The 27,088-nt window shown below is 41.1% G+C and overlaps 1 protein-coding gene across 2 annotated transcripts; it reads right to left on the bottom strand.

Moving 5' to 3' along the window:
• Positions 1-1,830: 1,830 nt before the first annotated feature.
• Positions 1,831-24,986, bottom strand: MAN1B1 (mannosidase alpha class 1B member 1). 2 transcript variants are annotated; one of them, XM_080562178.1, is made up of 13 exons: positions 24,696-24,986; positions 22,568-22,676; positions 21,797-21,933; positions 21,170-21,327; positions 18,112-18,221; positions 15,941-16,126; positions 13,505-13,653; positions 12,679-12,867; positions 11,545-11,735; positions 10,603-10,723; positions 8,875-9,072; positions 8,442-8,573; positions 1,831-7,592 (listed from the first exon to the last, which is right to left on the bottom strand). In XM_080562178.1, the coding sequence occupies exons 1-13, from the start codon at positions 24,822-24,824 to the stop codon at positions 7,389-7,391; spliced, it is 2,013 nt and encodes a 670-aa protein (XP_080418304.1). In that variant the 5' UTR covers positions 24,825-24,986; the 3' UTR covers positions 1,831-7,388. The 2 variants fall into 2 exon arrangements, with proteins under 2 accessions (XP_080418304.1, XP_080418303.1); XM_080562177.1 differs by having other exon boundaries at positions 21,170-21,330; positions 24,696-24,983.
• Positions 24,987-27,088: the final 2,102 nt, after the last annotated feature.

Raw genomic sequence — 27,088 nt, 5'->3', positions numbered from 1 at the left:
CTACCACTAAACCATGCTACTAAGCTCTACATCTACATGTTTCTTAAATACCTCCATGGATGGTGACTCAACTAACTTCTCCGGGCAGCCTGTTCCAATGCTGCACAATCCTTGCAGTGAAGAAATTTTTCCTAATATCCAACATAAACCTCCCCTGGTGCAACTTGAGGCTATTTCCTCTTGTCCTACCACTTGTTGCTTTGGAGAAGAGACCAACCCCCCCCCACCTCCACTGAGGTAGCTGTAACGAATGGTAAGGTCTCTCTTGAGCCTTCTTTTCTCCAGGTTAAACAACCCCAGCTCCCTCAGCTGCTTCTCATAAGACTTGTTGTTTAGACCCTTCACCAGCTTCATTGCCCTTCTTTGGACACGCTCCAGCACCTCCATGTCCTTCTTGTAGTGGAGGGGCCCAAAATAGAACACAGTACTCAAGGTGCGGCCTCGCCAGAGCCAAGTACGGGGGACAATCACTTCCCTAGTCCTGCTGGCCACACTACTTCTGATATAAGCCAGGATGCCGTTGGACTTCTTGGCCATATGAGCACACAGCTGGCTCATATTTAACTGGCTATCGGCCAATACCCCCAGGCCCCTCTTCTCCAGGCAGTTTTCCAGACACTCTTCCCCCAGCCTGTAGCATTGCATGGGGTTATTGTACCTGCCAGTGCAGGACCCGACACTTGGCCTAGGTGCCCTTCGTACAGTTGGCCTTGGCCCATCGGTCCAGCTTATCCAGATCCCTCTGCAGAGCCTTCCTGCCCTTAAGCAGATCAACACTCACGGTCCAATTTGGTGTCAACTGCAAACTTCCTGAGAGTGAACTCGAACCCCTCGTCCAGACCATTGATAAAGATATTGAAGAGAACTGGCTTCAATATGGAGCCATGGGAGACACCACTTGTGACCGGACTCCAACTGGATTTAACTCCATTCACCCCAACTCTTTGGGCCCAGCCACACAGCCAATTTTTAACCCAATGAAGCGTACATCTGTCCAGCAAGCTTCTCCAAGAGGAAAAAAACCATGCTGACTGGGCCCGATCACCTGGTTCTCCTGTAAATGCTGTGTGATGACACTCAATCTGCTGCATGAGGTTCCCTAGGTCAGACTGACAGGCCTATAGGCCAGAAGGAGGATCTGGGAAACTATCTTGTAGATGGGTGTCACATATGCTAGCTGACAGTTGACTGGGCTCTCCCCATAGCCAGGACTGCTGACACATGGTGGAAAGGGGTTTGACGAGTACTCTCAGTTACCCTCAGGTGGACCCCATCTGGCCCCATAAACTTGTGCACATTTAAGTGGTGTAGCAGGTCGCTAACCATTTCCTCATGGATTATAAGGGCCTAGGAGCAGAAGAAAGCTCTTATCTATCAGCTCAAGGGGCTGAGTGCCCAGAGAACACGTGGTCTTGCTGCTACAGACCAAGGCAAAGAAGGCATTAAGCACTTCAATCTTTTCCCTATTTATTGTCACTATGTTTCCCCCCACAACCAAGAAACGATTGAGATTCTCCTTAGTCCTCCTTTTCTTGTTCATGTATTTATAAAAACTTTTTTTTTTCCTCTTTAACAGCAATAGCCAGTTTGACCTCAAATTAGGCTTTGGCCCTTCTAATTTTGTCCCTACACAGCCTCATGACATCTTTGTATCATACATGCACAGGTTCATAAGAGATTCCACTAGTGTTCAGCTACACAAATAGACTTGGTCAGCCTCATGCAGTGCTGTGGGTGTTTTTTTGTTTATTTGTTTGTTTTGTACTGCTGTTACTCAAGAGCTGAGTACTAGTGACCAGGAAATGCACTTACACTTGAGACATCTTCAGGTCTTTTTAAAATAAATTACAAGTTTATTAAAGTATATGACAATTTCATGGCTTGGTAGTTTAAGCAAAGAAGATAAAAAAGGATAGTTTTGATCTTTCAAGGTAAACTCATCTTTGCACATTAACAAGTAGATTCTCACCTACTAGAATTACTATATACCAATAAATATCAGCATAATTGCAAAAATATTACATCTTAGTTATCGGTTGGATGCCTCAGTTGATGAGTTAGTAGAGAAGTCTCACAGGACACCAAAGGCTTGCATTACTTACACAAAGTCATGGCATTGCTTCAACTTACATTACATTGCTCAAACACAAGACTTTAAGTATTGGCACTGCCAGGTCCTCCCTACCATCACAGTACATTGGTTCCCAGAGCTACAATATCAATCACTGATGTTATTTCACAATATTCAGGTGCTGATAAAAGGATTTGGTTTTGTTTGCATATGACTAACTTACCTCTTTCCTGTTCTTAAGCTCAGAAAGCCAAAGCTTCTGCCCCATGCCCCCTACTGAGTAATGCAAGGAAGAAGAACAGGAACAGATGGAAGTCCATTTATCAAATTGTTCAGATATTTACAAATGAAGAACACCATTAGGAAGACACAATTAGTCAAATTCCAGGCCCCAAATAAAGAGGCTTTAAGACTACTAATGGAACTATATGCTCAGTAATCTTTTTTTTTCCCTTCCCATTTGTGCTGTAGGAAAACCTGCATCCTTCTGCTAAGAGCTGTCAGCATCCCTTTTGCTCATTACTAGTCATGCTTCAGATTTCTTTTTCTGAAACTATGGGTCATACAAATCTGCCTTAGTGAGCTACAACCTGGTATTCATCTTCCATGCACAGAGACAACCCCAGTCCCCCAACTTTTCTGAACTGAGATTTGCTGTACCCTTGCAATTATTCATTAGTAGCACCACATAAAAAAGGCATACGGTGGTGGATGTCTGTGCAAAGAGAGGGGATTGCATCTTGCTTCTATTACCTAACAGCATCTTTAGCTCCCAGCAAGCAGGCACCCTAAACCAAACCAGCAGTACATCAAAGCAAACAAGTTCAGTGTACGCCTTTTGGAAAGTAATCTGCAATTTGCCGCCTTTGGACACCAGCTTTTTTGGTGCCTTTGAGCGATCAGCTGCCCAAGGCATCTTATGAGCTTCCAGAGGGATTCAAATTCTTTAATCCTCTTACAATGAACTATGGCTGATCCCTTATTTTCCTCTTGCAGACAGTACCTGCCCCAGAGGAATCCACATAGTGTGAGGGACACGCATCAAGTGTTTGATTTATATGGATGGATGAATACTAAAATCTAAAGTACTACAGCAAAGGGATAAACTAGATATACATGGACTTCCATGCAGATTATAGATGAGCAGTACTAAAAATAATTACAAAAATATGCTTCAAACTGTGGTTGAAGACTGAAGGTAGTACCACAAACACATATAACATTTTGAAGCCTTGGGCAAGGAAGGATGGGATCTAAGCGGAAAAGCCTGGCTATGCGGTGCTCTGTGAACTGACAGGGAAAACCCAACAGCAGCAATCACCACTCCTACACATTGTGGGATGGGTGCTTGTGGCTGAATTTCTGGGAACACAAAAGGAAAATGGAGTGCAAGCAGACAGTACATGACCTGAAACACTGTCAATAAATGCTGGTTTAAGACCTGTATCAGTGATGTCATTGAGAAAAGGCTTATTTTATCACCACATAACAGCATAAGGAAGGTATGACCAAGTTGGGAACATTGCACAAAGCAGTAAGACCAGTGTGTCTGGCCACAAGCCTTTAAGTCAGAGTTTGGAAACTGATCATGCAAATGAGCAGGTTTTCTGGGAAGCTGGCAGGCACAAAATATGAATATCCAAAGGTTTCGTTTTTAGTGGAAGCAGAGGCCTCCAGACTTTGACATTAAGTTCCAACAATACTTGCAGACAAACAAACAACCTAACAGAAACAAACACACGCGCACACAAAAAATTCTCTTCCAATCTGAAGTTGGGGAAAAAAAGTCTTAGAGCAGGAGAAATGCAAAGAACTCACAAAACTGTTTACATGTTAGTTGCAAAAAAACTGTCCTATCTGCATTCCTTATCACTGCACTATCACACAGGTACAGAATAGGAAAGCGAGCTGATTCTTTGTCTAGTATTTGGAGGAGTAAATACAGCTGTATTTGAGCTTGACATTTAATGCTGAAAATCTTAAATGTTCAACATGGAAGGGCCCCTGTAAGCTTATACCATGGACCTTGCAAAACCCTCAGTTTCCCACTCTGGTAGCAAGAATTCAGTTCTCAAAAAGGTTGAACAAAGATTAGATGCTAAATGTGCTCCCCATCCATGTATTGAATTTTCTTTGAGCAAACAGATTAAATCCCAGAGTGGGAGGTTTCCAACCCCTACATTTGTGCAGTACTCTATGGGTGTGACCATACCCATTTGTTTCTCAGTGAAAGCATAAATAAACAGTATAGCTGGGTACAACTGTTTTTTTTTGCTTTAGTTAAATTAGACAAGGCACTCAAGCTCTTGGAGAGAAACCAAGGCAGCTCTTTGTGCAAAAGGACAAAATCACTGGCTTGAAGAGATGATGTTTCCACAACATTTGACTTAAGCGTCAGAAGCACACTAGGATGCTGAAACACCAAAATGAATTGCAGACCCCAGACTTAAGGCTGTGGTTCAAAGAACCACAAGAGTACACCCCCACATGCCCCTGGAAAAAACAAAAAAAAAGTGCACAATTTCTGTTGGCTTTGGGAGGGCAGGAAGGGAAAATATATAGTAGAAGTGAGATGGACAAAGTTCACAGTCTGATCTGACACAACGTATTATATTAAGGAAGTAAAAATAAATAAGCAATTAAAATGACTTTTGCAAAAGAACAGGAAGAAGCAGATGAGCTTTTGTCATATTATTCAGGTTTGTGCCATTTCACATGTGATAAAGGAGTCAAACAAGCATTTGCTTTCTATACTAAACAGAGCTGAGCAATCTTAACTTCAGACTTGAAGGATGAGTACAGTAAAGTCACACTTTGCAAAGACAATTCAGTTTCCGAGGAAGAATTAGGTAGAGAAGAAATCAGTTGGACCAACAAGCTCAGCTAGAAAACAGAAAACGTGTTTGGGAAAGTGTGTGTTTATTCTTCTCTCCTTCCTTTTGCTCATTCTGCAATGGATTAGTATTACTCTCATGTTAAACATGACACAAAAGGAAATTTTAACACAGACTCCCACAGTCTCATTCGTAGAGTCAACTACATTAAGATCAGCGTAAGACTTCAACAACAGATTTTTGGTGAACACCTAGATATATTTCACATCTTCAGACTTCTCTTCATTCCCTCAGCAGGGCTTGTCCTATAGGTGAAACACCAAAGTCTGGAATTTTTATGATGCATGGCAAAATCAGCAATTATGGGATCAATACTAGCTGCAATTGAAGGCACGAGGCCCAAGCAACACAAGTTAGAACAAGAGGTTGTGTACTCACACTGAATTCATCTTTTTTTCCTTTTATCTCATTTTAATCATTTTTTAGCCAAAGCTGAGCTCCAAAGTAACACAAACCTGCTTCACAAACTAAAAAACTGAAGGTGTTTCCTCCTCCATTTCAACAGCAGTTTCCTTCTTCTCTGTTACATCAAAGAAAATCTTAGTATCAAATAGGTTGTGCAGGCTAAGGCTACTGGATTACATTGTACACATGAGAGACTTACTTCCAAGGTTACTGCTGGCATTTGAACTGGAGCAACATTGTAATTCTGCACAAAATTGTCCTGTCTAGAAAAATCACAGGCTCTTTTTGATGACAGAAAACGGTGCAATTTATAAAATTCCTTCATCTCCATAAGTCATCATTAGTAAATGGAATGATAAATGTTCTTTAAAGGACTTCAGTGGTGGTCCATATAGTAAGTTCAGACTCGAGCAAACAGACTTAATCAGCATAAAACAAAGATATACCTTACTTTAAAAGTCAATGGTTACAAATGCTGTAAAATACACATACGCCTAAGCCACTGGAAAATTAACCATTACAATCAGATTCAGATTAGTTCTGTTTTGCAACCCTAGATTTATAGGATACTGTACCTCTCTTCCACTACCATACACCTGCATACTTCCCACTGCTCCCATTAACTAATTAAAAAGGGGAAAAGACATTTTGGTGAGAACAACCTCTTTAAAACTACATACAAATTTCTGTGATCTGTGAATACGGAACTGTCCAAGTAGATACAAAGCCAAAGGCAGAAAACTACAGAAAGCTGATTTCCGAGTTCATGGTTTAAAACCTATTTGCACATATAAAAACAAAAGATCCCAAGGCTCCCATAAGATTCTATACAAAGCAAACCTGAGTCTGCTTTCTTTTCAAAGAACTGAGAAATCTTCAGTAATTCTATTGCAACCAGGAATTCTCATAATACATCTAGACTGTCTGCTTTTAATACTTCTGATGAAAACACATCTACCAAGGAACCCCTAACAACAACAAAAAAAATGACAACTTCTCTACAGTCTAAACAATGATGAATAACCTGAATTTTGCTGTATAGTTGTAAGCATGTTGAGCCAACAAACACCTTACAATGCAAGATGTGGACAGGAAGGGATGGAAGGAGGTTGACTTGGAATTATATCTAATGTGCTCACAAGCTTTCCCAGTGCCCAACCTCACAAAGCAGCTTTCAGTCAGAATACCTGAGGTCTAACTGATACAATTAATATATATAATGCATGTGTAGTTTCACTTGTTTCACATTGTCTCCTGCATTCCTGCAGATAAGTTAAAAAAACTGCAAAACGTCTACAAAATTATATACCACTTTGAGCCAAATCAGCAGCAAATTCTGTTCCATCATTCATTTCAGCCACAGCTTGAACAGATTGTTCAAAGTGCTCTATAAAACTAAGACACTGTACAACAGTTGCTCTGCTGCCACTTCCTTCTAACGTGATGCAGCATAGCCTGGTAGGTTGGAATGAGATCAAGAGTATCAGTAACAATACTGACAGCTTTAACTTCTACCTCGGAAATTACGGTTCATCGTTTATTCCACTTAACATCTGAAACACCATATGCTCTTATGAAAGAATGGCGCCATAACCAAGTGTTTCAGTATGTCCAGAATAAACCTGAAGGCTTATTCCTTCTCTTCAGAGACATCCCTGTGCTTTAAGACATCTTGCTGCATTCCTGATATTTAATTAACATTTATTAAGACTGACATAAGTGAGTTCTGGTTCACCAGAGCCCCGCGAATGTCATGGTCCACACTATGATTATTCTCTAAACCTCATAATCATCAGTACCAGGAAAAGCAGCTTAATATTGCACAGATTGTCCATCACAGAACCAAAGCACAGGGATTAGATATAAGACTGACGTGACTTCTCCAAACCAGAGATGCTTTCTCAAAGGTTTTGTTTAAGCCTAAAAAAGGTGCAATATAGCATCTCTCCTCAAACCCTGAAAATTAAAGTGACTTTAAGATAAAAACAACACCACTGGAATGTCTACTGACACCCTATCTATGCCGGCACCCAGATTGGGAGTGGATGAGCTTCTGTGTTAAATACAAATTTGTCAAGGTTGATTAAGTCTATGTCATCCGAAAACAGCAGGAACATGTACTTGAGCGTTTCCCCAAGGAAGAAGCTCTCCATCTTATCTCGTGGCTCTGGATTACTGGGATTCTGAACGTTGTTAATGGAAGTATAACCACCTGTAGGAACCTGTGCAAAAAGAGAAAAAAATAAGCAGAAACTTTGTATGTTTCCTATAACCTAAAATATTTTAATCTCAACATGCAGCTCCTCCTGAAAAGTGCTAAGAAGATCTATTAGTACTTGCTTTTCATTTGCACATAAAAATACAGTTATGAAAAAAATCTCTGTGCAATTCAAAACAAACCACCAAACAAACTGCTAGAATAAAATGAAGCAAAATGTCCATTTATGCTTAATTTAAAGAAGTATCACGAAGAACATACCAATGAAGTTTCTGAACAAATGTACAGGAATTAAATAGTGTAATGTCTGCATTACAGTTGGTCAGAGTACCATACCTATCCTGTTAAGAACAGACCATTGATATTTAATGACCATTGGCATCTAGACCACATTTTTACAGCATATCAAAGCAGTATCTCCATGAGCACTGTCATCAGAATAAATAAAAAAAGCCCTTTATTAAAGCATTAATGCACTTCCACGGCAATTTTTGTCTGGCCACTTTAATCAAAGTATTGTTTCAATCCAGCCAGGTACTTCTCAGCTTCTGAATTCTAAAGATCACAGTATAGATCCTAATAGCTTCCAAGACAGCATACAAGTACTTTGGTAGTCTGCATAGACCTTCTTCATTTTACTTTTAATCAATGTAATATAAGTAATCTTACTGAATATACTAAGTATTTGGTGCATCTCAGACTGTAAGACACCACACGAACCGGCATTTTATTGTGTTCTTCTAAGTATCCTCAGTTATTTGATGGCTTTTGAGAAACAAAGTTTCTGAAGTTCTTGACAGAGGGAGAGTGAATATAGTCCTGAAAGAACCAGGTTGTTATCAGCTGACCTTACCCGTGTGTATTTATTGAAGTTCTGCAAGATTTCCCAGCCCCAGTCTTGGTATTTCTTATCTCCGGTGAACCTGTACATATAAAAAAGGCTTTCCACAGTTTCTGGTCGCAGTAAGTTATGCCTGTCTGCAGGCTGCAAGAGAAAAATAAAAAGGCAAATAATTCAGATTAATACACATGCAGAGAGAAAAACAGCAATTCCCATTTCCACCTACCCTAAAGGGGTTACTATGTATAATTCAGCTTCTATAATAAATACATTGCAGGGTTAACTAAAACCAAGGGCTAGGGTACACCTGTAAAGCAATGCAGCCACAGAACATGCTGCTTCACAAGAACAGAGTACATCACCAATGTCCAGACGGGAGCTTTAACAGCATACTAGAGATACAGAAGAGACATCAAAGTACTGTTGAGGCCAGTTAACTGTTCACCTTGATTTCCACATCTTTGTGGCCCTTTTGTGCATGAAGATTGAAGTGCACAATCTCTGGACTCAGGCCTGTCTCTACTTGCTCATACATCTGGTAACATGTTTCTATCAGGGCTTCGGCCAGTTTCATATGATCAGCACTCAATCCATTGTGAGCTCCCAATGCCAAAGTACCAGGCAAAAAACAAACCAAGTGATCCTGTAAGACAAGACAACTGTTACCAGGAAAAAAGTTACAAAAATCAACTGAAGCAGGATTAATACTACACACACAGACACATTTGTGTTCAAATTGTTTGTGTTTTGTTTTCTTGACATTTCAGGTACAAATTACTTGAAGGTAAATTTTAACTATGTAGTGTAATGCAACACAAAGCAGGAAGCATTATTACAGTCACATCACAAATTTGAAAAAGGTATCAGACCACGTGTTTTTAGGTCAGGTATCTGAAAGAAGGGTGGCAGGTCTGGGCAAATTAGGGGGAAGGGAGTGTTCCGTTTTACCAGAACTGTACATTTAATACCAACTGGGGGGGGGAGGTTGATCATCTGAAGGTTTCTCCACAGAGACAACTAAATAAGGGACAAACTGATCACCTGAGCTTAAAATTAAACTTATAATAGAACACAAGCACTGCTATAAGGTTCGTTAGAAAAAGAAAAATACTTTGAGACAGCATTTAAAAGAGATCCTAGTGGATTTTGAAGGCTTAGTATCTTCACAAAAATAACCGCTAATAAACTATAATGTCCATCAAAACAGCAAGTTAAAGGAAAATCATATTGCCTAAAAATACCATTATTTAAAATATTTATATAATACTTTAATAATTATTTAAGTAATGATGTTTTAAATTGTATTTTTACAGAATAGCATTTAAAATAAACATGTAACATGTGCCAGTATTTTAACATAAAACCTGAGGTAGGACCAAAGAGAAAGATGAGTCAGCAACAGAAAACAAAGCTTAGGGGAAGGGAGATAGGACAGCTGAAGCAGATTTTCATTACTCTGAAATAATCACCTTAACATTGCCGTAAGACAGACAGCATTCACAGAGACAAAACCACTGTTACAACTGGAAAACACAAGATTTCATATATATATTTCTGCCTGAAAGCTTGCCCCTTTCTTGCAACTTTATTTGGAGTAATAAAAAGCTTTTACCCCTCACTTCTATAGAGCATCAGAGATGTAAGAGTACCATTCTTCTAGAGTACAGGAAACAGCTGACTCCCATTCCTACCACTACCTCTCCTAGACTTCCCCTCTTGCTTATAGCACATTGAACGTCACAGATACTAGGCACTACAAACAAAACATATTTGGCTCTTGTATATCACAGAGGAAAGGCACCTGAGGATGACTTGTGCGCAGAGTATTCTGTATTGCTTTCCCAACATGCAACAGCAGCAGTGAAAGAACTACAGGGACATTTCTGTCATCTTCCAGAAGTGTCTCACATGTCCAGAGAACACGTCTCGGCTCAGACGGCAATCACTACAGGTCAGATTTTCTCTGACAAGCTGCAGGCAACTCATGAGACACACAACAGCTACCAAGGCTTTTTTTTTTTTTTGTTGGTTTGTTCATTTTGTGGGGGTGGGCAGAGGGGAAAGAGAACACAGCAGGCTTGCATTTGCCTGTACGTATGTGGATATTTTTTGGTGGTAGTTGTTTTGCTGTTGTTTTCTTTAATTGTCATCTTAAATGCAGGTGTATTCTTACCATCTTGGCACTGAAATGGCCATGAGCAAGCTCTCCTACAAAGGTAAGCTTCTTGGGTTGTGATCTCTGAAGAAGATGCTTTTTCACACCTTCTATGGCTCTCATATAGTCTTCCAACAGTCTGTGAATTAAAACCATTCCAAGTTGGCTCACATACACACATAATACGTTTAACCACACCTGATACTGGACATTTATTAGTTACTGCTACCATGTAACCAGACAGGTTTGCTTTTCAAGTAACCCCTAAGTTTAAAGTATTAAGGTAAAGATATCACCAACTCTGTTTCCAGACAACCACCAGATTTCATTTCAGGAATCCTTAAGAGTACAGTAATTCATACCACAGTTAATCCAGGCTAGTAAGGACATCTCTAGCTCAACCCCCTCCTCTAAATTAGATTCAATTATATCAGGTTGCTTGGGGACTTTCCAATTAATTTCTGAGTATCTCTGAAGATGGAGAAACAAAGAGCTTGCACAATCTTTTCTAATATTTCACTACCCTCTTTATGAAACTTTTTCACAATATTTAATTGCTTTTCTTACATAAAAGTACTCAAAACAAGGAAAAGCTTGTACCAGAGAAAGCTTGTACCGCTGCTGAAATGAAGTATCACCATTATTTCAGAAGTTAGCCTATTTATGCTCCATATTTAGCACAAAGACTTTTATCTGTTCTCCAGTCTCTAGTGCTCCTCGCATCTGATGTGCTAACAAAGAAAAATTTTCTGAGGAGGAGAAGTTTTTAGATTAAGCCTAATTCTCATGCTGTTTTTACATCAACTTACCACAGGTCCTCTTGGCTCGCTTTTAAAAACAGAGATATTTTCAGCTGACTGTTGCACATACAGATTATTTTTCTTTATGCAGTCATCTACAGCAGAAATTTTTACAGCTTGCACCATTTTCACACCAATATGAGAAGTGGAAAGAACTTACTCATTTTCTTTTTTCCCACCCTGAATCCATTGCTTGAGCAAATACTCATAGTAGCTGTCAGCTCTGGCTCCCAGAGTATAGACACCCAAGTGAGTGAACTGCCCGCTATTGGTGTTTATGAACATAGGCACCAGTCCATCACTTTTCCCTGAGAGCGTGTGAACATGCTTCGTCACCTCATCTACAGCTTTCTAGAAGAAAGAGAAAAAAAAAGAAATTACACGTACAAGACTGTAGCTAGTAGCTTCAGGCTGAAAACAAATCTTTATTCTTCTTCAAACTAGTATCGGGAATATCAAGTTCCATTCATGCAATGTATTAAATACAGGATTTCAAACTTTATGACTTTCATAACCTCATGTTATGGGTAAATATGATTACCTTGCAATAATTGTAACTATCTCCTTCCCAAATACAAAGCTATATTCAGCTATATTCCCGAGTGCTGTAAGCCCATTCAAAAACCAGTACTGCAAAAAACAGTACTGGGGCATGAGACTACAATCTGACTTAGTCATACTTGCACAGTAGAAGTCCAGCTAAAAGAACAACTACATGAACCCGCTACAGCTAAAAATTCTTTAAAACAACAGAATTACGTTACCAAATAAAAAGAAGAGTGGAAATTATTATTTTATCTGGAATTATTTGTTTCAACTTTTTTTTTTATACTGTGACTCAGAATCTAATTTAATAATTCTAATTCCTTGAAGGGCAACAACAGGGTTTTGTTCTTTGCATTTACATAATGGCATCAAGAAACCACACACAGAATTCTGAATATTAAGCAAGGCACAGCTTCACAGACCTTGTTTAGCTTAGTGTTTTTTTTCAAACCTAATAATGTGGTGTTAAACAAAAACATCAGTACTAAAAACTGTGTGGTTTTTTTTGTTTGTTTTGTTTTGCTTTATAAAAATGAAAGCTGTTCCTCAGGGAGAAAAATAATTATTCATCTCCACTACTACCTTCTGATATTTAAGAAAATAATTTGAATGATTTATTTTTCTTATTCTTCCTTCATCTAGAGTTTCAGAACTCATTTAACATCACTGAGAGACTACAGAGTCAGAGTCAGTGGCAGTGTTGTAAATAGGTAGAAAAAAGGAGCAACATCAACAGGTTCTTCCATACCTGGAATTTCTCATCTCCAGTAAGACGAGAGAGCTCCCTGAACTCCAGCTGAATACTGGTCACCTCTGCCACAGTGCTGTCAGATGTCCAGCGAGGTGGATGTGCAGTGCCCCGGCCAATGTTGACATCAGAATAGGGTATCTTGGAGGGGGTCTTGAATGCTGGCATAAGCCTATTCCCTATGTCTTTCTAAAGAAAACCCAAGAGCACAGGACACACATATGCAAAAATATATACAGACACCCAACCCTTTATATTTTTTTCAGCTACCAGAGAGAGAACAGTTCCTTAGTTTTAGATTCCGAAAGAAAGCAAAGAATTAAAAATGGTCATGGATTTATTCCTAACAACAACTACAGAGTTTCTACCTTGTTCCTAGTACTGTATGCCTCATTTGAGTCTGCAGTCCCTATACAACGTGATTTAATCCTGAAGTAAATGACTGAGATGCTAATTTAAGGAGGTGGTTGATGCTGTTAAGATGCCTATACAGAAAAGGCAACAAAAAAAATATAACTATTACTCTTTTCCAGTCATTTACCCCTTTTTTTTCCATAAACTTTCTTATTATGGTCAGCTCTTCGTTAACAGAGGAACAGGCACATCTATAAGTATACCTGATAAAACATATTAGGGCTCTGAGGTGATCCAGGGTGCAAACAGAACTGCAGGCTCAAAAGACTAATAGTAAATCCCTCTCCCACCATTTTAAATATGAAATGGTTGCAAAATGGCAACATTCAACTTTGTGATGAATCCTCCCTCAACTTTGTCCAATACGACGTATACAGTCCGGTTTCATTACTAAGACTCTATAATTACTCACAGCTTTTTCCAGGAAGAGGCTATCTCCAGAGAGATGGTAGGTGCTCAGCAAGCCACCAAGAATACGAATTGTGCTCTCAAAGAGGTTCACATCCACATTTTTATCAAAGACTAAGTCGTTCGCTACCCATATTCTCGCTTCTTCAAACTCTGAAAGGTAAAAAATGTAGTTCACTTACGGGTTTCTGGCATGTTCCAAAAACTGTACTAGAGAAATCAGCATTCCATATATCCATGACAATTACTTATGTATCTGTCTACCAAGATCATAATTTTTGGTTGAAAACTGTAGCAAAGAGAACACAATAGGTGAAGTTTGATTACCATCAGCTTAGAGGTTATTCAGCATGCACCACAGACGTATACAAAGAGAAATACTCAGCAAAATAAAGAACTGGAACAATTCTTTATTAATATAGTCTAGAAATTGAGATCTTTCAAGTCCATCCATTGATTTGTCAGACAATTAGTTACACTTCCAACAAGAGCTGTTTGAAATTTTTAATTAAATCTTTTTAAACCAAAGCTGAGATCTATCAAGATAACCGATAACATTTTCAATCAAAGCCATTAATGCCTCTAGTCTAGCAATATCCTGGGGAGCCTGCCTCCTAGTTCAGCACTTAACTCACAAAATCCACATACAAAGACACATGCTATTGAAAACTGTCCGCAATTTTTTTCTCCAGAAACAAAAGTGGTTGTTTTGACACTACTAATTCAAAAAGCAATTAAAAAATAAAGAGACATTTGGGATCTGACAGCATTTCAGCAGTATCACCTGATGACTGCTTTTGCACAGGGTTTATCTCCATGGTCCACGTGAGTTAGCCTACACCTCTAACACTGAAGGCTAAGCTATCTTAAACTATCTCACACTCTTCAGAAACTCCTGCATTTGAACAGTCACAGAAGAATAATCATTTCCCCGGAAATGAAAGGTATTCCATATGAAGATTAAGCAGAAGGATGCAAAAAAGGTGCAAATGACATGTACCCTGTTTAATAAAACCTGAGATCACCTGAAATGAACAAAGGATTTCAACTAGAGCAGCCAAGAAAGCTTGTGCAGCTTTTTCTTTTTTTTTTTTTTTGTATTCAATTCTTGAATGTCTTGTATTTGGGGTAAACATTCTTCTCAGTCTACTTGAGAAGAACCACAGAAAAATCTGTGCTGTCTGTTGTTACCATTATCTAACAGTAAAATAAAAAAACGTAAGGTACTCTTTTTCACAGAAGCATTAGCATTTATCAGCTTATAAGAAATATCAGCAACCTCAAATGTAACTTTCATTTAGATTGCACTTTATTCAAAAGAAACCCCAAGAGCTTTCTAAGGCAATCACCAAAGAATTGCTATAAAATATAAAGTAGTCTTCAACAAGAATCTATTTTTAACACATCTGAACTACTAATATTTTAAAAGCTCTATGCAGTTCACAGTTTTTTTTTTTATGGAAAAAGCAGCACGCTGCCAACTTGATGAAACTTCAAGACAACCTGCTCAAGTCTAGAGCTGCAGACACAAGAAATGGAGTTTTTGTTTAATTTAGTATTTTACACGAATCTCAGACTTAGAAAAGAGAGAACCACAAAAGATTTCACTGTTCCTTGTATCCTTTCTAGCAACTCTGTTCTTCCTATCTTGACACTAAGAATGCCATGATTTGTAAAAGTTTACAAAGGAAGCTATCTACCAGTGTTAAATACATAAAGTTCCAGAAAAAATTTAATACCAAAAAAAGAAAACCTAGACAACAACAAAAACACTCTTGCACACTTAAATACTGATTAAGCAAGTTTTCTTCAACAGAACTGCAGATTTTTGACTTAGTATTTAAAATCTGTTTGAATCTGTTTGAAAGTCTTCTAAAAACAAAGTCACTTCCAGAATATTTGAAAAACATACAGACAGTAGAGCAGTTCACAAAGGTAGTGTTGAATACTCCCCTCCTCTATCCACTGATTCCTTACATAAACTTCTGAAATCCAGCTATGAAATATTCATATTACGTATGTTAAAACACAAACCAGGAGATCTCAGGCTAACTACATGAGGCTGATGGGTAGAAAGGTGACAGTGGCTGTATAACGGCACAAAGATGTCACTAGTATTTTAGTACAGAAACCAAATCAAGTGGCTTATTAATCCATTCCTCAGTTTCTAGCATATATATCCAGTTATATGTAATAGTGTAGTATTATTTTGTGGCTCTAAATTCTAATCCAAGAGCAATGGTCTCTGTTCACACTTTTTTTTTTAGTATTTATTTTTAGACATTGTGCATGTGTGCATGTGCACACTCACCCTCACAGGAAAACTAAACTTATCAGCCACATCTAATAAATGTTCCCTTAAAGAACTCTGACCATATACTGCCTGAATAGAAAATAAGCAATTTCAGGGGGAAAAAATGGAGGAGAAAAAAGAAATTACCTTCTTTTAAGCCTAAAATCCACATAGTATCCAAGGCATCAATTAAGGTAAGCCCAAGTCCAAACCACTCACTGTAAGACTTGGACAAAGGCTTCAGTTCGTCATGGCCCCAAGCGAAATCCTTGTATCCTTTCCATGCATGGCGGAACGCTTCTATCACAGCCATCTGACGTTCATTTATGGGCACTGCAAAAGGAAGACAGCACCTTGCTCAAGACTTCTGCAGGGGAGCTACCAAACTCCCTATACTGCATATACATGCATCCCTATACCGAACACCATTTTGCTGAATCCTACCCAGAATAAGCTTTCTTCTAAAACTACTTAAATTATGTAAGTAGAAAAAACTCAGGTTATTCTTTTCAGCACAGCCTTTCCTGTGTGGAATAACCAGTCAGCGTCTCTGGTCAGCAATTTACTCATGGAAACAGAGATCACTCCCTGACAATGTCATTTCACCAAATACAACATTAAAATGTTCACACACACAGCTGTGAGATGAGTATCACTAAAGCTCAAAGACCTGAAAGTCGGGAAATACCAGAATTAAGACTTTAAATCAACTGTAATTCAGCTGCTGTATATGTATGCTTACTAGGTACGGACCTCAGCTTTTTACCACATACCATTTTTCTTTATCTTCCTATCTTATTTGTTCCCTTTTGCTAAATTTAAAGTCAGTTCTACAAAATTGTTTCTCTCGAACTTTTCATTTAAAACAAAAGGAAGAAAATTGTCATTTTCTGACTGAGGCAAATCCATCTCCTTTTCCCTGGTTCAACTTAAGGTTTTGCTTACAATTTGTCAGAAAAAAATGAACTCATGGTACATATCCAACATGAAAATTTTGAAGCCTATTAGTTAATATTTTGGAAAGCTATAAACAAACAGAATTCTAAAGGGGGAATATCAAGCAGTATATAACTAACCCCACTTATACTAAGCTAGCACAAGCCAAATACATCACATTGTATTATGCCACATTTATCAGACTGGAACTTCCTTACATGAAACCATGAAGCATAACAACAGGTTCTTTACTCCACAAGGAGTCCAACAACTACAAAAACAAATTTCTACTGCTTCCTGCTGAGCCTTAAAAAGAGCTCAACTTAAATCAGGGAGGAAGTCACTTTCCTTGGATTTGCAGAACAAAAGAAAACACTGCTGAAAAAGGAAACTCACTTTCAAGCCCTCTCTCTTTAAACGTCCCTTTTCTGGAGGACAGACGGGAATGTCTGGCTCTTCCCATAGAATAGATTACGAAAATTTGACACTAAAATTTATTTTCAATACCATTTTAACAGTTTAAGGAAAGCAAAGGCTGGGCGAGAAGATCTGAATGGAATGTGTGCCCTCTCTAAACAAAGGGAAAAAATACGTCATGCAAATATTTCAGCACATTCTTCTGATTTTTCTTGTATGGCCGAGACAAAATCAATGTGGGAGAGTAGCAGCCGAGATTCAAAAGATAAGGGGTGAAACTGAGGGCATCCTCACAGTGCTCTCAACGTGACAAGATTATCTTCTGGCAAAGAAACATAGAAGTCCATAATCAGAAGCCTCTCTAGCTTAGAAAATAACTTGCTTCAGACTTTCAGAGGACATAATGCTGTTGCAAATATATGGAGTCTGAGGGAACAGACACATAAGATTGCATGTAAGAAAACGAGCCCTTGGTAGTTATGGTTCCAATAACGTACGGAAGAGAACATGTTGTCTCTTAGGCGCTACAGAGAGCATTCAATACAGTTTCCAGAAGGACATGTGCGTTTTGTAACAGGACAGAGGTAGCAGTGAGCTGCCAGGAATAGCATGTGTAACGCACATTCTGCAACCTACTCACATAGAATCTGGCCACTGAAGACAGTCACAGCAAACTGTTTCCTACCACGGCACTGGACACATTAGTTAAGTTCTACACATGCATCAGAGTATTCTTCATTCAATACTGAAAGCGGAGGCTGCAACTCAATCAAAATTTTGAAGACTAACAAGCATGTACGTTGTCATGGTGAAATAAGGAAACTGAAAGGTTTGGATGTCCTAGGTAAATCATCTTTCCTACACATTTTTTATTCTTATTCCTTTCTCCTGTCAGAATTTTGCTTCCTTCATTTAAAGGGAAAAAAATGTGCAGGGAGTGACCAGAAATTTGTTGTACTATTTACCTGGTTCCTTCTGGCCTTCAGCTTCCAAAGATGAAGGTTTTTCTGGCTCCTTTATTTTACTAGAGGGAGGCTCAGTGCTTTGGTCAGGTTCTATCACTGCTCCTCTCCAGCTGCAAATACAGAGGATTGAAATTAATACTTAATTTGATCACAGTAAGTCCTGCAACTGAATGAGACTTATTTCCTATTTTTCACTATATTTTGATAAAAAGGAATGATTTTGTATCAAGGGTCAAAATAACCATGTGGTCCACTAGATAATTGTTTTGTTCAAAGAAAAAGTTATTTGTGCCAGAGAAATTTTACTGGATTAAGATATGTATCTTAGAACAGGCTCCTGGAATTTCATTAAGTATCTTGACAACAGAATTTAATGAATTTTTTAAAAAGTACTAAGATATCTGAGATTGCTGCACTGAAGCATTTTGTTACCTACTGGTTCTGAAATAGTCACAGAAGTCACTAACACTAAATTAGTACCACACAAACGATGATCAGTAAGAACTCATGAATAAACACAATGGACTAGCCATTTAAAACTGCTTTAATTCCAAGAGATTTCCCAAGCATCCCCAACCAACACAGAAGCATAAATCAATCGAAAGAGGTTTTCATTATTGTTACAGATTTCCTGAAGGAAAAGTCTTTCAGAATGGGCTTCACATCAAGCCAGGTTCATATCAACATCAATCGATCGGTCTCAACCATGCTGTTACTACGTAGATACGTTAACTTTGAGGTCGCGGTGTATCTTGAGTTCATGATATTACATGGGCAGACAGTGATAGGGCAAGGGTTTAAACTAAAAGAGGGGAGATTTAGATTAGATGTGAGGAAGAAATTCTTTACTTGGAGGGTGGTGAGGCACTGGAAGAGGTGGCCCAGAGAAGTTGTGAATGCCCTGTCCCTGGAAGCATTCAAGGCCAGGTTGGATGAGACTTTGGAAAACCTGGTCTACCGGGTTTACATGGCAAGGGCTTGGTAGTAGGGGAGCTGCTGGGGTGGCCTCTGTGAGGAGAGGCCAGCAGCTGCCCCATGTCAGATCAGAGCCAGCTCTAGAAGGGATCTGTCGCTGGCCAGAGCTGAGCCAATGCAAGATGCCGGTTGTGCCTCTGGGAGAGAAGATTTAAGAAAGGGGGAGGAAAAAAAAAGAAAGGAAAAAAAAAAAACAACACTGCGCAACAGCATCTGGCAGAGAGGAGTGAGAGAAAGCCCTGCAGACACCAAGGTGATTGCAGAAGGAGGGCAGGAGATGCTCCAGGCACCAGGGCAAAAGTTCCCCGTGGCCCATGGAGAGGCCCCTTGATCCACCTGCCATGGATGGCAGGTGGATCTGGGGAGAGCTGCTGCCGGGTGACCCGCATTGGAGCAGTTGGCTCCTGATGGATGGACCCTGTGGTACGGACCCACATTGGAGCAGTTCTTGAAGAGCTGCTGCCTGTGGGAAGCCCACGCAGGATCAGTTTGGGAAGGATGGCATCCCGTGGGAGGGACCCCACATGGAGCAGGGGCAGAGAGTGATCATGAAGGCCCGGCAGAGATGAGGCATTAGGGACTGACTGCAGCCCCCGTTCCCCTGCGCCACTCGGGGGGAGAACCTAGAAGAGGGTGGATGAGGGGAAGGTGGTTATAGTTTGGTTTTAGTTTCCCACTGTTCTAGTCTGCTAGGGATAAATTACATTAATCTCCCTACGCTTAGTATGTTTGATCCGTGACAATAATTGCTGAGTGATCTCCCTGTCCTTAACTCTTAAGCCCTTTCCATTGTATTTTCTCCCCTTTTTCCTTTGAGAAGGGCGATTGAGAGTGCATCTGTGGTGGAGTTCAGCTGCCCACCTGGTCTGGTGAGAGGCGTCCCTGCCCATGGAGGGGACTTGGAACTAGTGATCTTTCGGGTCCCTTCCAACACAAACCATTCTACGATTCTATGATGATTCTCCTTACAGAACTGAGCTTACAAGACCTTTAAAGTTTCTATTGTTTACAGTCAGTGTGCCCTCTGACTTCCATAAACTCAATCATTTCATTTCTTACTTTCATTCTTTAGATCTCTATCAAGTCTGAGTGATTTCATCACTCTCGCATTTTCCTGTTACTACTGGTTTAATCCTACAAGTGATAGCATCAGTGGAAGCATAGGAATAAAACAGTTCAAGTCATTCTGAGAGATTTTGGATAGTATCAACAGCCAAAATACTGATGCTATGATCAGCTGAGCTGTGCCAGTGCTGAAAAGGACACAAACACGGGGGTGGCGGAGGGGAGGGAGTCTGGTGTTCCCATATCTTAAGCACCTCTGCTGAACTTCTGGTAGTCTTTTCATTTTCAAAGTTACATTTCTTCAATTATTCCCAAACCGAAAGATTTTAGTCAATACTATCTTGGATAATAACCTAATAAATTAGATCAATATATTTACAGCAGCATAGCTCCTCTAGTAAAGACATTTTTGTATCTGCATAAGGGTTCTTTGAACTGTATGATTAATCTTTTATAAGAAAGGAGTAAACATATTTTACACAGTTACATGCTATATACATGTCTACAGCTTCTGCCAGTTCAACTTGGGCTTAACTTTGTTTACTGGCATCATATCCCTAATCAACACTATGACACTGGTACAATTTTCCTTATCTAGCCCAGAACAAAGAGGCTTGTGACTATATTATTATACCGATACCGTCACATTAACATTTACTGCAAAACAAATGGAAGAAATTCACAGACACTGATAATTCTCCAGTGCATTAACTGTCTAAATACATTAGAAATGCATTAGAGCCTAGCAGGGCTCCAAACCTTCTGCAATTCTTAGAAGCAAATAGTAAAAACAGAAAAGCTGCACATTCACCCAAATTAAATCAATCAATCCACCAATATCTATCGCTGTCAGACCAAACTTAAGAACAAACACAGGTAAAGACAGAAATCAACCTCAGACACAGACAACGAAAGCCCTTGCAATTTTCACTCCAACATCCAATGGATCCTTAGAGAAGGGGCAGGGGGGAGGCAAGAGAGAAGAAAAAAAGTTATAACTTGCTGGAAACACTTCTACCTGATAACAGATTTCTCTGTTTTCTCTTCTTTATCAGCCTGGACCGGCTCTTCTACAATCTTGCTGGTCGCATGTCGCGTCTTCAGCCTCACATCCCTCCGTGGTGGTTTGATCTGAAGATTGGAAGGATTACGCCGAACGTGAGGCAATTTTGGCTGCTTCTGAAGAAATAAAGAATGCTCATTGCACAGGTGGTAGAATTTAAACCATAAATCAAAATTATTAATTTTGATATAATATCAACAGGCAAGTTCTGATTTGACTGGAAGGTATGCTGAAGACACCATCTTCTCATTGGTGGTGGTAGGTTTTTTTAATTTTTTTTAATTTTTTCTTTATTTGTTCATTTAAAACTTTTGGTTAAATTACCCAAATTTTAAGTTGTAGGGTTTTGTTTTGGTTTTTTTAGGTACATCACTGATGAAGAAAAAGTACACTGAACACTTAAAGCCAGGCAATACCACACCATGCCCAAAGCCCTTCCTGAGATGACAGCATTCCACCCACAGCAGGTTTTTGTTGCAAGTTATAACACCTTTTTCCACAAAATTTGTTGGAACTAATCATTATTTGCAGCTTCCACAAACTCTTTGGCATATTTACAAAACTCATTTCTTCTCATAATACCTGAGGTGAACGTTCGGGGTAGTCTCCAGCGTTGGCGTCTGCTTTCTGTGGCGCTGGCAGAACAGCTGGATTCACCAGCTTTAATCCAGGTATTTCTGGTTCTGTTCTCTGCTCATCCAATGATTTGTTTGTTAAACCTAAACATACAAAGCTGTTGCTCAGCACAGAGAATTAACACGTCCAGCTAGAAATTTGTAAGTCTGCTGCATTCACACACTAGAAGCACCCCCAAAAAGTGTTTCCATTCATCACTGATAAACCCGCACTAATTGTTGAATACCAAGTGTCATTTGGTATTAACAAACTCTTTAATATCAAAGGAGGCTGATGAAAGGCACATGCTTTTTTTTATTGCTATTATTTTAGCTTCACAACACAGGCAGCAAGATTACGTCAATGGTAAACGTGCCTTTGTATTGTAGAAAACCTTAGAATTTCAAATCTTATGGACAATCAAAACCAAAAGAGTATCACCTTATCCTACTGCTTAGGTTTGGGTTACTAATAGCCTCTATGTTTTTTCGTAACATTTATATGTAGATATCTAAACCAACTAAAACAAAACATTGCTCCAGTCAAGATAACAAAGAGATAAGTACTTCAGACTAAGCATACCCATTGAAACATGTCACAAAAAATCGTTTAACAATTGTGCTTTAAGAGATGCAATAAGTCACAGTCAATAGAATTTAAGATGAGTTATAAAAATTACAACGCTCTCTTAAACATAACACCACATGCAGGTAATTTAGAGCCATACAGAACACATACTTTTCCATGGTTCCCCCATGCTGGTAAATGAAATGACTCCGCAGACTGCCAAGAAGGCAAACAGGAAGAGAATTATACTCCGCTGCAGTCGAGACAGCTGCTTCCATTTCTTTGAGAGAGAGAGGAAGAATATTTAGCACAACATTAAGAGCCCACTCCATCAATAAATAAATAAACCTATCAGTTCATTTGGAGCAAACTGACTGTTTAATTTTACCCTCTGTTTCCAACTGCAAAAATCCATTGCTTATTTTCTCTGATGACAGAGAAAAAAGAAATATAACATGCTAGCATATGGCACAGCAGGCTCAGAGAAATATTAGAGCCACTTGCTGCAAGAACCCTGGAGAATGCCATATGTTGAGGATCCCAGAGAGCGTCATCTGCAGCATGGTGACTTTCATCACAGCCTTGGCTGGCTGACCTGTGCATCTGCCCAGATGTCACTTTGGAAACAAGCCAAAAGTCTCTTCCCTTCTTGCTGGGGAGCTACTACAAAACAGACAGCCAAAATAAGAAACCGGGAGAAAAAGTGACAGGAAAACTAAAAACACTACTGCAGCAAAGAAGAAAGGCTTAAAATAAGCTAAGGACCAGTCACTGACAAGAAAAGCGAGGCATACTGCCCCTGGAAAAATCATCCGTAGAACTGTCATGTAGAATAGGGTCTGTCACCAGAAAAAAAAGTAACCAACCCGTAGCAACATATAAAAAAGAAGTAAACAACAGTTTAATAAGCAAAACAAAAACACATGTTCAAGATTGGTTTTAGGCAAAAATGTGTTTTTAAAATCGAAGTACTTACAACAAAATTACTAAGTCAGACTTCAAATGACATGTTAGACTAACAGAGAAGTTTCCCCCGTTTACAGAGAGAGCAGTTAAACATCAATTGTTAAATTACCATTTTGTTGCTTTTAAAACAGTCATAGCAAAATGCACCAAAGCAGGAATTTGCTTCTAACTACTGGCTTTGGCACACAGAGAGGGAGTTTCAGGGCTGATGCTACACTTGGGAACACCCTGCAGCTTCCTACAAACTTCTCTACACCCCACGGTACTTCCTAGAGTTCTCATCCTCTTAGTAAGAGCCAGAGGCTGCAAATATTTCAATGAAGAAAATATCAAAGCGTTCACATTGCCAGGCTCCAAGATGCACGTTTCCTGTTTCCCTCCCACACCGCTGACAGGACAGTAACCCTGTGTATCCTTCCCTACGCATGCTGCAACATGCTGGTCCTGCTCCTTCACCTTCTGCTCTACCTGCACTGTCAACCACACAGTCATCCAATTGCAAAAGGATGCTTGAAATCCAGCAGCCCTTTATTTCCTCGGGATAGGATGGGAAAAGAGGCACTGCCTGTGTGTTCTTGGGGTGGACAGGAATGAGGCACAAGAATACATGAGGGCATTCAGCATCTTCCTTTTTCATGCTGGCAAAGAAGACAGGCAAAAGGAAAGATGAAATATCTTGTGCTCGGTCCCCGCATTTCCTGAACTGTAAATAAGAGAGGAGCTGTAGTCCTGTGTCCCTAAACAAGTTCTTCATACGATTCCTCCTCCAACGATCTGTAAAGTCTTCGACATTTGGCTATACTTCACTCCCTGTCTGCAACCACAGTCACCTCATCCCACTGCCTCACGTTTTCCCAGGTTACCTCTCCAGCAGCAGACGCTCACCCCTACTAAATCTGCCTGCCCACCCCCTGTCCCAGTCAGACAATAAGGTCGCTTCCACACAGCTCTGCCGGGGACCTCTCTTCTCACACTCAGCCTTCCCACAAAAGGCAGAACCGTTCCACTGAGAAGCTGCAGCAGAGGACGGCGCTGCCCGTTCAAGCCGCAAAACAGGGGGACAAAGGCACCCAAAGCAAACCTCATCTCCCTCCTCCAACCCTGATTAGAGCCTAGGGGGAGGCGTCTCTGCCCGCAGGCAGGCGTTGGGCCGGGACGGGCTCGGGGGTCCCTCCCAACGCGAACCATCCCGCGGCTCCGTGGCGCAGCCCAGCGCTCCCGGTCCCGCCGCAGCAGCCTCGCTGCCAGCGCTCCCCTCGCGGGCAAGGCCCGAGCCCCTCCCAGGCGGGGGCACCCCGCGGGCAGAGCCCGCGTCCCGCCCGGCCGCCCTCACCCGCCAGCAGGAGCGCCGCCTCCAGGCCTTGCTGTTGTTGTAGCCTCCGACCCCCGCCGCCTCCTCCGGGCTGAGGGTGACGGAGATGAAGTCCCGCCTGGGCGGCGAGGCGGCGGCAGCCGAGTACATGGCCGCAGCCGCCTCAGGGGCCGCAGCCGCCTCAGGGGCCGCAGCCCGGCCGCCCCCCGCCCCGCGCGCGGCCCGCCATTATCCCGCAGCCTCCTCGCACCGAGCGGGGACAGAGCGGCCGCTTCCGGGTGCCGCTCTAGGCCCACAGCACTTCCGGAGCTCTATGGCGGCCCTAGCGACAGCGCCGCCGTGCCCTAACAACGGCGGCCCCGGGCGGCCGGGCCCCGTCAGCGCCCCTGGGCGGGCCCGGGCCCGGCCGCCGCTGAGCGCCCCGCGGAGGGCGCCGGGAGCCGGCGCGGGAGGCGGGAGGGCGGCGGGAGGGCGGCGGAGCTGCCCGCGGCTCTGCGCAAGGGGAGGGTCGGCCCCCGCAGCGCTCCCCTCGCACCGCGCCGGCCCCTCAGGGGGACACACGCAGCGGGTGCCAGGCCGCGCGGAGCCGGCGTGTCCCGAAGTAGAAGAAACCGGGGCGGGAGCGGCAGCGACACGGAAGGCAGCGAGCACGCCGAGGGGAGCAGGTTATATTCTGCTGCCCGCTGTCACCTGTTTTGTACAGTGCCCCCGGTCATCCTGACACGGCCAGTTCTTGGACACGGCCAGTTCTTTTGGGCAGAGGCAGTGGAGTTTCCGGGCTGCAAGAATTTGTTTCCTTCCCTCCCCTTGCTAGCCCTCACTTTCTGGGTACTCTCACTCACCACGTAGTCAGACTCCATCTTCAGCTGCCTGGTCAGGGAATGAGATGTGGAGAAGCTGACAGCCCTCACGTTTCCTCCACAGTGTGGGATTATCACAAAGACAAGTCACAGTCATACCATGATTGGCATGAAAGAAACATAAGTGGAAATGTATATGTGGGAGGTAATCAGGAAAAAAAAATAATTGAAGGAATGCATTCCCACTAGTCAAGTTCAGGAAGGTACATCTCCTGCCCAGCCTGGAAAACTGCGCTCTGGTAAGGGTGCAGCACAAACCACACAGTATCCTGGCTGGAGGACATCAGCAAGGCAGCAAAGCTGCACACACCCTTGCTCCTCCAGCCAGCCCACCAGGCAAAGCAAACCCCAAACCTCTGTTGACTCACACAGGATAGAGAAGAGCTGTCTAAAGCATCCCTCATCCTCTGCATCACACCCAATGCTGGATGGATAATCATCAGAACGCTGGCCTGAGAGCACACAGGTGCGAACGTGCATGAACAAAATTGTGAGAGAATGAGTGTGAGTAAGGAAAAGTAAATGTAAGTTTTGTAAATAAATCCTTGCAGAAGATTTGGCACTGAATTTTGGTACACAGCAGGATGCACACAATTCCTCTACCTGCTTCTCCACAGACCCACTGCGATCTGTCCCACCCTGCACAAATAGTTGTCAGCATCTTCATTAGAGAGGATGGTCATTATCAATCGGTGTAGAGGAGTAGGGAAGAGTACCATCTAATATACAAATTATACAATAAAAATATACATCTATTATACAAATTTAGAGCCATAATGACTGCATTTTTATATTATCCATTACAATCTCCTACATCTGAGAACCAGATTACTTCGATATCAGGTTCACAGTCTAACAGAAAAAAATTATTGAAGCAGCCATGGATACTACTTTAAGTGCTGGCCCTGAACATCCGTGCCTAACTATTCAGTTAACATGCATCATATGAGCCTGTAAATTTGGAATCTGCCTCTGGTTTATCCTCCAGATAAAGCTGAGAATGGGGTGGACTTTTAATGATAAAATAATAATAATAATAATAAATAAAGCAACTAAGCAAATCATTCTTGGAGATTTGAACACTGCACAAACAAGCAGAGAAACAATTTAACAGAAGCCTGAAGCATGCATTCATTTTTTAGTATTCATTTTCTTATCACAGGAAACGACAAATTCATGTAGCTTAAAAATGCATTAAAAATTCCAGCAACCCTTGTATGGGTGCCAAGAGAGAAATATGGGATGAAATAGGTAAGGAAAGAAAATCTGCTTTTGACCCTCACTAGGCTTAGCACTAAACCCCCAAAAGAGAGGACAATCTGTCATTTGTGGAAAAATTACTATCTTTCCCTACTGTTCTACAAATAGACCCGTTTAAAATGTGCCATTTAATTGGAAGCCAAGCAGAAATACTACCACAGTCGGTGCTTAGCACACCTCATTACCTACACAATAGCTGTGAAAGCCTGCATCGGAACCAGATCACTCTACTCTACTTTAAATAAAAGAAAAATGCACACCATCCACAATTAAGGAGGACAAACTGAGTTGCTA

This window comes from Anser brachyrhynchus (assembly GCF_964034855.1).
Source record: "Anser brachyrhynchus genome assembly, chromosome: 19".
Lineage (NCBI taxonomy): Eukaryota > Metazoa > Chordata > Aves > Anseriformes > Anatidae > Anser > Anser brachyrhynchus.
This window is presented reverse-complemented; position numbering and strand designations above follow the sequence as displayed.

Bases quoted from the DNA above. Each gene is read 5' to 3' on its own strand.
- MAN1B1 (XM_080562177.1), bottom strand. From the start codon at position 24,824: ATGTACTCGGCTGCCGCCGCCTCGCCGCCCAGGCGGGACTTCATCTCC. The intron at 22,677-24,695 runs GTGAGGGCGGCC...TCTCTCTCAAAG, and splicing joins GGCGGCGCTCCTGCTGGCGG to AAATGGAAGCAGCTGTCTCG. The intron at 16,127-18,111 runs GTAAATAGTACA...TTCCTTTTGCAG, and splicing joins TGAAGGCCAGAAGGAACCAG to TGCCCATAAATGAACGTCAG.